We start from the raw sequence: 12,029 nt of genomic DNA on the forward strand, positions 1-12,029 counted from the left end.
AAAAGCCAGGATTCCTAAAGAAACGATGCTGGGTAACGCAAAGCTTGGTGGCCTAGGGATCCCAGACCTACAGAGATACCAGATGGCAGCTTAGCTGGCATGTATCCAGGCGTGGCAAACACTCATTAATCACCCCAGGTGGGTGGACCTGGAACAATCACACTTACCTCTCCCTTTATGCTTTCACCCGCACATCCCACCCCCGATGCAGCGGCAATGCCAGGGACTACTGTCGGCTACCAAACACAACATAACCATATGGGACAGAACCCTAAAACAAAAAGGTGATTCCAAGAGGACTCGGCCCCTCATCCCTAGTGTTCTTGAACCCAGCCTTCTCACCATGGTTAACCCCCCCAAAACTTCAAAACCTGTATTGTAGGGGGATTAGAGACCTTGGAGCAGCTCTTCGAAGGACAACCTTGTACCTTTGACTGATGTAAAGAAATCTTCCAGCTTCAGGAAAAGGATAGATTTACATACATCCAGCTACGTCACTGGTGCTCCCACCCACAGACCCGCCAACAACAACTCGCCCCCCACAGCTATAGAACTAAAGGAGCTCCTGATTCGGGGCAAGATCTCCACTCTATACAAATACCTCCAGAAGGATTTTCTTACCTCAAAAACCCGATCCATGGCACAATGGGAGGCAAACCTGGGCCACACCATAGAGGACCAATCTTGGGTGGACATTTGGACCCATGCTCAATCGTCATCTGCATGCATCACGAACAGAGAATGCGCATACAAATATCTACTGCTTTGGTACTACCCCTTCCCGCCCCCCACCTCCCCCCCCCCCCCAAGGCTCCACCATATGAACCATACACTCGACCCGGCCTGCTGGAGACAATGCGGTCAAATAGGGTCCTTCTTTCACATGTGGTGGACCTGCCCAAAATTCCAAAGTTTTTGGAAGCAATGCTTGCCTATCATCGCAGAAATCACCCAGACAAGGCTTCCCCTAGACCCCGAACCTATACCCTTGGGCATCCCAGTCTCCCAGAATCTACCCAAGTTCCGAAGCCAAAGCCAAATTGCTGTCCCAATACCTTCTGGCGGGAAGAATAGTGGTTGCCCGCTCATGGAAATCTGTGAAGGGTCCTCTCTTGCCCCTCTGGTGGGTGAAAATATGGGATGTACTAATTGCGGAAAAGGTGAAGGCCGCCAGAGCAGGTCTCCTTCATCGCTTTCGGAACATTTGGAGCCCAATTCTCGACTTTGACCGAGACTTCCCAGCTCGGACCTACAAACCCCAGCTGGCCTGGAGGGTCCTGGACAATGGGGATACTCCACAGGAATAGGAATAAAGAGCTTGGCCTTAGCTAGGCCCAACAATCACAAGGAAGGAAGGGAGGGAGAAGGGATATGTCTTTATTATGATGCATTACATGCTTTGATAAAAATTCTGTATTGTTGCCACCCTGCCTTGTTCCAAAAATTAACATGGAAAAAAAAACAAAAAAAAAAAATCTTCTTGTGTGTAAGAGGTATGACCGGTACATGACAGATGGCCATAGAGGGGGAGTACCATTGCCCCTGCCCCTGTCCCGCCAGGTCAGCCAAGAAGTCCCAAGATCGTAGGGCGATTGCCACCGGCTGCAGCTCAGCCCTGTCATAGCGTTCTCGTGTGCCCCCAAGGAGGCCTCTCAGGTCATACGGCCGGGTGAGAACTCTCTCCATGGCCGTATGGGGTAGGTCGGTCGTGGGAGTCTACCACCATACGGCGTACTGGGCCTGTGCCACCAGGTAATACAAGAATAGATCAGGTACCTCAAGGCCCCCCTGGAGGACAGGGCGGCACAGAGTGTGCAGCAAGAGGCGGGGTCGCCTGCCAGCCCATATCAATTTATTCATCATGGCCCTCAGTTTGCCCCAGAAATCTGACGGGGGCCAGATAGGGACATTGTTAAAGACATATAATAGCTTTGGCAGGATTACCATTTTGGCAAGAGAAATCCTAGCTGCTTGGGAGATGGGAAGGCGCACCCATCTATCCACCCTGTGTTCCAGAGTTTGGAGGGTCGTCAAGAAATTGTCTTTGTATAACCTAGCGGGGGAAGTGGATACCCGTATTCCTAAGTAGCAAATTCCCTGAGGGCACTCGCAGTGAGGGGGAGGATTTCTGACTTGGACCAGTTGATCCGCAGTCCGGAAAGGGCTCTGAATCTCGAAATTTCCTCTACGACTGGCTGTAAATTGTTCTGGGAAGTTTAACATATTAACATGTTGTCCGCATGTAGGGAGACAATGGTGGTGTGTGAGTGAAGTGTTATCCCTCTGTGAGTGTGGTATTCTCTCAGCACACAGGCCACGGGCTCGATTGCTAAGGCGAATAGAATCAGAGAAAAGGAACACCCCTGCCTGGTACCTCGGGTCGGATGGATCGGACTGGAATGTCTGCTGCTGGTGTACACCAGGGCTCTGCGCACTGTGTAGAGCAGGCGAACACAGTGTAGGAATTGTATGCCCAAGCCAGTGCGACGGAGGACCTCAAACAGGAATGGCCATTCGACAGAGTCGAACGCTTTTTCGGCATCCAGAGCCGTGACCGCCATGGGGACTGATTGATTCACAATATGCATCAGGGTGAATGATCTCTGAAGGTTGTTTAGGGTGGAGCGGCCGGGTATAAAAAACCGCCTGGTAGGGGAGGATCAGGCTGGACATATGGGGCAGGAGCCTGTCCACCAGTAGTTTCGCTATAATTTTGTTGTCGGTATTCACCAGGGAGAAGGGCCTGTAGGATGAGCATCTACTGTGGTTTTTGTCTGGTTTAAGCAATACCGTCACTAGAGCAGTTCTGGTGGACTCTGGGAGGACACCCTCCGAGCTGGCCTTTTCAAACAGTGGGGAATGAGAAGCGTGGGAAAGGTTTTATATAATTCGGCGGTTGGGAGCGGATGACTAAGAAATTATTCAGCAGAAGGGGGGTTGTTCAGCGCAGATCCGTGTACCGAGTCTAACCAACCTAGGGCGACCCTGTCCAAATATTGGGTTTATAGCGTTGTGCCCGGCCTTTAGCTGTGTGGAGTACAGTTTTCCGTAAAATTCTCTGAATGTGTCATTAATTTCGCTGGAGTCCCTAATGAGTTCCCCATCAGAGGTTTCCATTTCCACTATAGGGTTAAGGTGTTGCTCCTGCCTAATGGCCCACGCTAGGGTCCTACTGGGGCGATCACCCTCCCTGTATCTGGCTGCCATTATCGGGCCTCCGAGGAATCTTACCTCGCTGGTCTTCAGAGCACGGACCTCCTCCCGTTTGAGGTCCAATTCCGACCGGAGTTCTGGGGAGTCTCAACGTGCCTGTTGGGTCTCCAAGTCCTTAAGTTCTTTTTCCCTAGAGGCGAGAGATCTGCAGATGGACTTCAAGACCCTGCCTTCCTGGGAAATGCACCAACCCCGGATATAAACTTTGAAGGTTTCCCATACAACCCGGGAGTCTGATACCGAGTCGACATTAAATTGGAAGAACTCTATGATGGAATTACATATATCTTCACAGAAAGCAACATCTTCCAATGCTCGGGCTCTGAATCACCAGCTGAGCTGTTTTTGTGGGGGGCTGGGAGGGGGGGGTGCCGTTCCTGTGAAGTGTGCAAGGACTGGGGAGTGGTCAGACAGGGTACGGGGCAATATCTGCGCCCTGCTGGCCACCCGAGCAAGCTCCGGGGATAAGTGTATATAGTCTATCCTGGATGAACTCCCATGGACATTTGAGTAGTATGTGAATTCTCGGCTATGGGGATGCAGGAGACGCCACACATCGAAATGGGCATAGTCTGCTGCTATGGCTCTCCGCTTATGGGCCGCCTTGGGGAGGGTAGATTGCGTTGAGGAGGACCTGTCTAGCTGTAAGGAGAGCGCCACGTTATAATCCCCCGCCCAGACAACCTTGTAGCCCGGAAAGGAGCTCTGAACAAGTTTGAAAAAAGTCAGGGCAATCATAATTGGGACCATATATATTAATAAAAAGGACTGACCATCCTGCTATCTCACCAGCGATCAGCACAAATTGGCCCTCTGTGTCAACCCTCCGAGTATGTAACTTGAAGTCCAGGGATCAGTGAATGTAAATTGCCACTCTGCGAGAGTGGGAGGTGTGTGGTGAGCTATATCTGTGGATTCCCCATCCGGTCAGGGGGATGGTGGGGGGCGGGGGAGGGGAGTCTGTGGTCTTTGCTCAAGTGAGTCTCCTGGAGACATAGGACATTCACGTGGTGATTCCTGGCATATGCTGGGTGCACCTGTTGTGAGAACTTGGTAGGCTGTCCCCCCCCCCCGTTTGAGCGCTGAGTTGCAACAAGCAAGAAACTTTGAACTCCCCCACCCAACCCAAACCCCATCCCACGCCAGAAACCCAAATCTACCAGCTGCCCTATCCTGCCCCCCTCCCTTCCAACACTGAACCCCAACTTAAAACATGGCGTGGGGGGTGCTGGTGGCCGCTTAGTCTCCCTTTGTCGAGAGGCCTATTGCCATATCTAACACAAGATGTTTACTTTCCTTATTGTTTCGGGAATAGGTTCAATCAATACCATCTATGCTCCAGTTCGGGGCCCCGTGGCCCGACTGCCTGATGGCTAGGAGAGCTAACGTTTGAACAGTATAATTCAGGGGGAACCCTGCGGAAAGCCCCCGGAGTCCGGGATTTCTGTAGCGAATCGCTCCGCCATCTCCGACAAGGTGAAAAAAAATGTCTTGCCATTGTGAACGACCCTGAGTTTGGCTCGAAATAACATTGAATATCTGACCCCTTTCTTCCTGAGGATGGCTTTTGCTGTTTTGAATGGTTTCCTCTGATCCTGAACCTGTTGGCTGATCCCCACCTCAGGGTCTTCTTCTCTCTCGCCACCCTTAGCAATATATCCCGATCCCGATAGTTGAAAATGCAGGCAATGATAGCCCTTCTGAGGGGTCCGGGGGGAAGGCCTGGTCGCCAGCAAGCGGTGGGCCTGTTCCACCATAAATAAGTTTGTGACAGGGGGTTGTCTAGGACTTCCAGTAGGAGTTTTTTCGACAAATTGTTCGATGCCGTCTATCGAGGGACTCGGGGACTCCCATAACCATTACATCATTTCTCCTGGAACTCCCTTCGAGATCCTCATTTTTGACCACAACTTTTTGCACTATTTGTTTCAGGAAGGCGACCTCAGGCTTTAGCACTCCTATTTATCCCCACTGTCCCCGATTCTGTGTTCCTCCTCAGACAGTCTGCCACACAGCTTTTCTATTTGAAACGCTGAAACATCAACCTTACATGTTAAGGCATCCATTTTAGCCCCTAGGTTGGCCATACTGCACTTCAATGCGAATAGGGTTTGGTGGAGGGCTGAAATGTCCATATGGGAGGGACCAGGGTTGTTCTGTTGTGGAGGGTTCTTATCCGCCTTAGCAAACTGCTCCATCTTGGACTGCCTCTTCTGGTTTCCCATTCCCGGGGTTCTTCCCGATGGCGAGGTATCTGTCATGGTGCTGGGGGCCCCGGGACTGTCTCGCTCACTGGGGAGTCACTGGGGCATTGCTGCCCCCCCCACGGGGGCACAGGCGGTGCGGGGTGTTCCTGCGGTACGTGTGAGCGATGTAGAGGCAAGTCGTCTTGTTATTGGTCCCTCCTGGGTCTGTTCCTGAGAGTGCTAGAGGTGGGGTGCCTGTAGCATAAGCAGCCGAGAGGAATATCCCACAGGAGGGTAAGGGGGACAATGCTATCCTGTGGAGAAGTGCTGCCAAGTGAGAACAGGTATTGTCCTGTGGACCCGGGATGATTGGCTTCAGTGAGGGAGACGAGCCGGGTCCCGATTACAGGCAGCAGATCTCTCAGGAGTGCACCATTCGGACGGCTGGGTAGGAGAAGGACCTGGGGCGGCTAAGCCAAGGGGCTGCCGAACCTGTATATAGATGGGTGGATTCTGGGGCTGTATGTTTAGCACAGGTACATGGCCCTCCACCGGCGGCAGCAGGAAGCAGCTGTAAATATTCGCCCGCAACATTCCTTATACCTGCCTGGGCAGGCGTATGACTTCCAACAGGGTCCAGTAATCCCACCCTCCCCCCCGTGGGCGCCAATGGTGTCACGGGTCGCTGTAGAAATAAGAAGCCTCTATCCCTCTACATGGGGAGGGGGGGTGACGGCCTGTGCGACAGCCCCCCCTTCGTCCCCCAACTCACTGTGGCGCCACGAGCATGCGTCCCATTCCGTAGTTACCCAGGCCGGCCTCCGACTGGAGGAAGATTGTTGTGTGGGGCCCGGCACAGCCTGGCAGGATGAAGCTTAGCCCGGGAGGGTCTTCAAGCTTGTAACATGCGCTCGGAGTTGGGCGGCTCTTGAAGTATAGGGGCCACGTTTCACGATGTTGGGCTGATTCACTTTGCCCCTACGCACGTGTGGGGGAAAAGAGCGGTGTGGCGAGAGCCCCATGTTCTATCCGCAGCGTCGGGAACTCCAAATATGTAGGTGGCGCAGGGTGTGTCAGGCGGGCCACCGCCAGGAGTGGGGAGTCGCCAGGCCTCTGCTGGTGCAACAGCCAGGGCTCTTCAGTCGCCCCCTGGGAACTCCCAACTGGTCCGGCAAAGTCTGGAGAGTTCAGGCCCCCTCCCGGAGGAGGGGGGGGATATAAGGAGTGGTAGATTCTGTGTGGATGTGATCCGAGCACAGTGCAGTTCGCGGTCCATGCAGCGCCATGGAGGGTGTCGCTGGGGCATGGGTTTCTCGCCTCACTCCGGATCTTTAAACCAAGGGTTTAAAGTGATTATCTCGGGAGCGGAGGGGTCTCGAGGGTCCGGAGTGGCACTCCAGGGTCAGTAGGTGTTCCGCATTATCGTTACGTCAGGCTCCCAGCCAGCTGCTGCCTCAGAGCGCCGAATATTATCCCATATATGCGGGTCTCTGACGGAGCTCTTTCACGCTGTGGCCATCTTGCGAGCCGCGCAACAGTTCCCCCCCAGCAATAATTATACTTTTACTTAAACCAAATAAGGCTATGGAGGACTGCGGCTCCTATAGGCCGCTGTCCCTCAAATACAGATGTTAAGATCTTCGCTAAAGTGCTGGCACTGAGACTCTCCCCATGGATGCCGCACATGGTCCATCCTGACCAGTTAGGGTTGGTCCCTGGTCATTCCACAGCATTGAATCTTCAGTGACTTTACAGTATAATGGCGCAGATACCTCTATTGAATGGCAGGCTGTCACAGTCTCCTTAGATATGCAGATAGCTTTTGATATGGTGTGGGGGCCATTTTTGTTCCAGCTATTAACCACCTATGGATTCGGGCCAGGGTTCATCTCTTGGGTGAGGCTCCTGTATACACATCCCTTTGCCCGGGTGCGTACTAAGGGTCGCAATTCTTGGGTGCTATATCTGGAGGGAGGAACCAGGCAGGGCTGCCTGCTATTCCCCTTATTGTTTGCGCTTGTTTTCGAACCGCTGGCTGATACATTACGGGCTGATCACAGGCGTGCGGGTATACCAATTGGTGGGATCACTGAAATCATATCTTTATACACGGATGACATTTTGCTATATATCAGGGACCCGGACAATAATCTAGTTGGTGTGATTGAAACAGTGGTAGAGTTCGGACGGTTTTCAGGCTTGCGCCTCAATAATAATAAACCTGAAAATATTCCGACTGACTGAAGGCACAGCGAAACCGATATGTGAAGGAGGGCTCAATTGGGCACCACAGTGTATACGTTACTTGGGCATTGCAGTCAGTCGGACACCGGCGTGCACTAGAGAATTTAATTATGGGATCTATATGTGGATATGAAGTCCAAACTCCAGTGGTGGGGCAGCATACCTATGTCGCTAGCTGATAGGTTGTCTCTCATCAAAATGATGATAGTCCCCAAATTGCCATATATGTTCCACAATATTCCACTCTGGCCTGGCCGCGCACTGCGTAAGGAGCTTACAGTGGTATGTAGGTATCTATAATGTTGGTAATTTGTACGAGGATGGTTTCTTTCTGCACTGGGAAGGTATGCAACTGGCAGTCGGTGGTGGGGAGTTGCAAACTTTGTATTGTATTTGTATGCAAGATGCTATTAAAGCCCATCGGCCTATGTTTCCTGAGGAACCCCTGACACAAGCATGTGTGTCATACATCCTACAGGCACCAGGCGTAAAGAAAAGTATATTTGTGCTGTACAAACTGATGTAGTCATTGGATAGCCGGCACACTCAATCTATCCGTTCTAAGTGGTGTGACGACTTGCAAGAAGACATCACGGATGGGCAGTGGAAGGCAATTTGTGCTTTGTCAAAGGCGGTGGCTTTAAATTCCAAGTATGGGCTGATACATTTCAAGATTTTAAATAGACTTCATTACCCTCCGTTGAGACTGAACCACTTTTAAGTTGATAAGCTGCTTGTGTACCCAGACGTAAATCTGACAATGCGACCTTGCTTCACATGTTATGGTCTTGCCCTTTATTACAGGATTACTGTCATACTGTTGATTGATGCTAGATTTCACTGAAAATATTTCACCGAAAATGGTATATGTGTAATGCATAATAGGTGGGGTGTAGGGTAAGGGTATAAGTTAGGGTAGGGAGGGGGGTCTCCTTCCGCATTAAAAGAAAGTAGAAAAAGTCAAAAAAAGATGTGGTTTTTCGGTGAAATGGATTCAGTGAAATCTCCATTAGGAGAAATATATTTGAAGAAATCACATACATCGGTATCTGACGACTTGTGAGAATGTGCTTGGGGTCACAAGGAAAACGGATGTGGTCAAGCGCAGGTATTTAAATCTGGGCTTGTTTCTTGCTGGGAGGTCTATTCTGATGAGATGGACTCAAACGGTTTCCTATGAGTGAGATGTGGTTGAAGAATGTCATCTGGGCCAATGATATGGAGGAACTATATAGAACCTTATTGCCTGGTATCAGTCGCACGAAGAACGTTTGGTGTCATTTTCATACATACTTGTCCAGTGTAAGCGGCCTGACCTGATTGAATGTATGCTGTTCCTTGTGTGGGCGATGGGTCACTAAGGTGTTGTGCAGGAAAGCTGTTCTGCTGATCATTGCTTGCTTGTGTTGATGTATCGATGCCAAGTGTTCATAAATAAAGGTTTACACAAAAAAAAAGAAAATTGTTTAATGTTTTATCAGTTCAGAAATATGCCCTTTTGCAATCAATTGGATGTACTCCCATTTACGCAAAAACTTGTCCTGCCCATCCGTTCCTTGACCAACCCAGATCCTTCGTCAAATCAGCCTTCTCAGATTAAAAAGGCACCCTCAAATGTTCCTCATATCTTTCCAAAATGTGCATGGGTATTTTAGATTTTCATTAAAGTGTTTTTTTTTCAAACAGTCATACACCTGCTCATTCCCCTAATACATACTCTGACACAATGGGTATTTGGATCCTTCTGCTCTAGTTACAGATATTTCATTCTTAACTGTTGAAACAAGAACATTTTTTGAGTTGATGTCTCACACAAGTTCCACCTTCGGATTAACAATTTATCTTTTTGCACGGCTACTTTGAAATATTATGTAAAACATATTTTTATGCCTCCACACAGAGCTCTGCACTCATCCCTCTTGAGGGATCCTGCACTTTTTGCCCCTCCCCATTAGGAGCCAATCTTAGTCCCATACATCCAATGAAATTAAAAAGTTAAATGTGTGGTGGCAAAAGGGCTCACATTTATGTCACATAAAATCACAACAATCAGAGTTATTCCACACTCATTTATCCATTATTAGAAGAAAAGCCTGTGTGCACAGGCTAATGTACGTTAAAGAAGACCTGTTCATAGTGTAAATATATTATGTAGTGTAGTTTAACTGAATTTATGTTAATAGGAAATGAAAATTGTAAAGGATCTTGCACCTTTTATGTGGAGGAGTAGTAACCTCAAACAAAATCTCTCAGAATCTGTTGAAAGTTCAATATAGTACATACGGCCAATTGTTGTATCTGCTCCTCATTGTCTTGGATTCCACTTACGGGTTTTAGACTTGAATATGTAATGTTGAGGGATGTCAGAGTAATAAAATTCACGTGCAGCATGAAGTAGACATGCGATCATAAAATAAAGTCAATTGTAATCAAATAAAACACTTGCATGAAGAATATTATTGATATAATACATCCCAAGAAATAGTAAAATGAATAATTATATAATGCACAAGTACATTCACAAAAAAGTAATTCATTTAGAAAAATAGTGCTTAATCAAACAAATTTCTTTTATATATATATATCCATATATCCAGTTTCTATCGCACCGACTGAACGGCGTGATGTTGAGCTGCACTCCCAGAGTAAGATTTCGCTTTCAGGTTTCTGAGCTTCCAAACCACAAATTGCACCGCAGTCAAAAAATAGTTACAAAATTTGATTTTTATTCGAAATCTGGTTAAAATTCGTATGGAAACTTCCCACCCACGCCCAGCCGGACGAAAGTGCTCCCCAGATGATATATATATATATTCTTAGTTTATGTAAATTGAAGTATGCTGTTAAAGTGATTTTCCTGTCTTGGGCCTGTTCTGAAGCTAATGGTATGTTATCATTGTTGAAATACACATTTTGTTGGCCTGGAAGATGAACTTGAAGTCTTGTATGTGTAAGGCAAATGCTCCCTCTAGCGGTACCAACAGGCAAGGCGGGCAGTGCAGCATCGGACAAACATACATCTGCCATTTTATTAAATAGTATATGATAGCTCGTACAATTATCTTTGTCCCATATCACAAGTCCAGCCCCAATACAAACGGCACAAAGACACAAGTACAATAATTAGCTTTGCCAATCGTTCCCTTCACTCTATTTTGCCCAATGTACTCATTTGGTATGCCTATTAATAATATCATATTTGCATTTGTTGAAATGTTTGTTCTTTTTAAAATACATCAAACTATAGTAAATAAAACAGGCAACGTGATACAGAGGTTTCATTTTGAAAACATACCTTGCTGTGCTAATGTTGATCTCAGCATTCCACTTTTAGACCAGATTTTTATTTGACCATCTTCACCAACTGTTAACAAGTATTGTAAAAATAAGTGTGAATTGCAGAATGCAGATTATAAACAGATTTCTGTGCATTGTTTTGGTTTATAGATCTAATGGTGCACTACATTTTGCAAAGTTAAGAAAAAATATCCAAGTATGCCAAGCACCACTTTAACTTCCTCCTTAGGATAGCAAGTCAGTACATAAGAGAAAAATAAAAAGGAAAAAGAAATTATAGAAAATTAAAGTTCATAATCATCTTACCCGTTACCAGAGCGGTTCCTTCATAATTCCATCTTCCTGCAAGTACTGCTCCAGAATGAGCCTCCACACTCTTTTCCACTCTTCCTAATTTGGATATCAAATGGAATTTGCCTAAAAGAGCACATTCAATTAAAAGTTAGGCCAAATGACTAACAGAAGTATGCAATAAACAAAAAGGACGCTGCTGTAAAATGATGAGTTCCTTATAACAGGTTCTACCAAACTACCTCTACCATCACCGACCTATAGATTGCAAGTATATTGTATCAACCGAGAAATAAATCTATAAAAATAAAGTGAAACCAATTCAGCGTGCTGGTGGTTTTTGGATTGTCTATGCTCAATTGCTTTGGACAATGAGGTAACTTCCAACATGAACTCATTTGAATGTCAGTTGCTGTGCCTTGGCGATTTCTCTGTGGGGAAGTGCATGGATACTTGCAGTACTATACAAAGTAACCGTTTTTTTCCACGACAGAACGCACACAGCATCTTAAAGTGATGGTGTGGCAACTCACTGCAATTAGAGCCCTGCCACCACAGCCAGCCCTCCTACCTTGCCACAGAACTGGACTTGCTTTGCCCTGCCCATTGCCATTTTCAGAAGTATTCCATTCTTTATACCTGGGCGAAATAGTGGAACAGAGGTCCAAGTACAAGGTGCCAATCTTAATATACCCTCGATATTCCATGTTAATGAACAGTATGCATGCAAAGGATTTCTTTCATCCTTGTCCCTAGCATTGGGAGTTTCAATTCATGCTTAGAGCTATGACAAACAAA

At 47.6% G+C, this 12,029-nt stretch overlaps 1 protein-coding gene across 2 annotated transcripts in view; it reads right to left on the reverse strand.

The window, feature by feature from the left end:
- IFT80 (intraflagellar transport 80) overlaps positions 1-12,029 on the reverse strand; it is a 1,621,792-nt gene that overhangs the window by 1,416,777 nt on the left and 192,986 nt on the right. For both annotated transcript variants that reach the window (XM_069618463.1, XM_069618464.1), the window contains exons 4-5: positions 11,247-11,357; positions 10,939-11,007 (exon numbers count right to left, since the gene is read on the reverse strand). In XM_069618463.1, coding sequence (XP_069474564.1) covers positions 10,939-11,007; positions 11,247-11,357 — 180 coding nt within the window. The remainder of the gene's footprint in view (positions 1-10,938; positions 11,008-11,246; positions 11,358-12,029) is intronic.

Source organism: Ambystoma mexicanum, chromosome 10, assembly GCF_040938575.1.
Source record: "Ambystoma mexicanum isolate Mex_15411 chromosome 10, UKY_AmexF1_1, whole genome shotgun sequence".
NCBI lineage: Eukaryota > Metazoa > Chordata > Amphibia > Caudata > Ambystomatidae > Ambystoma > Ambystoma mexicanum.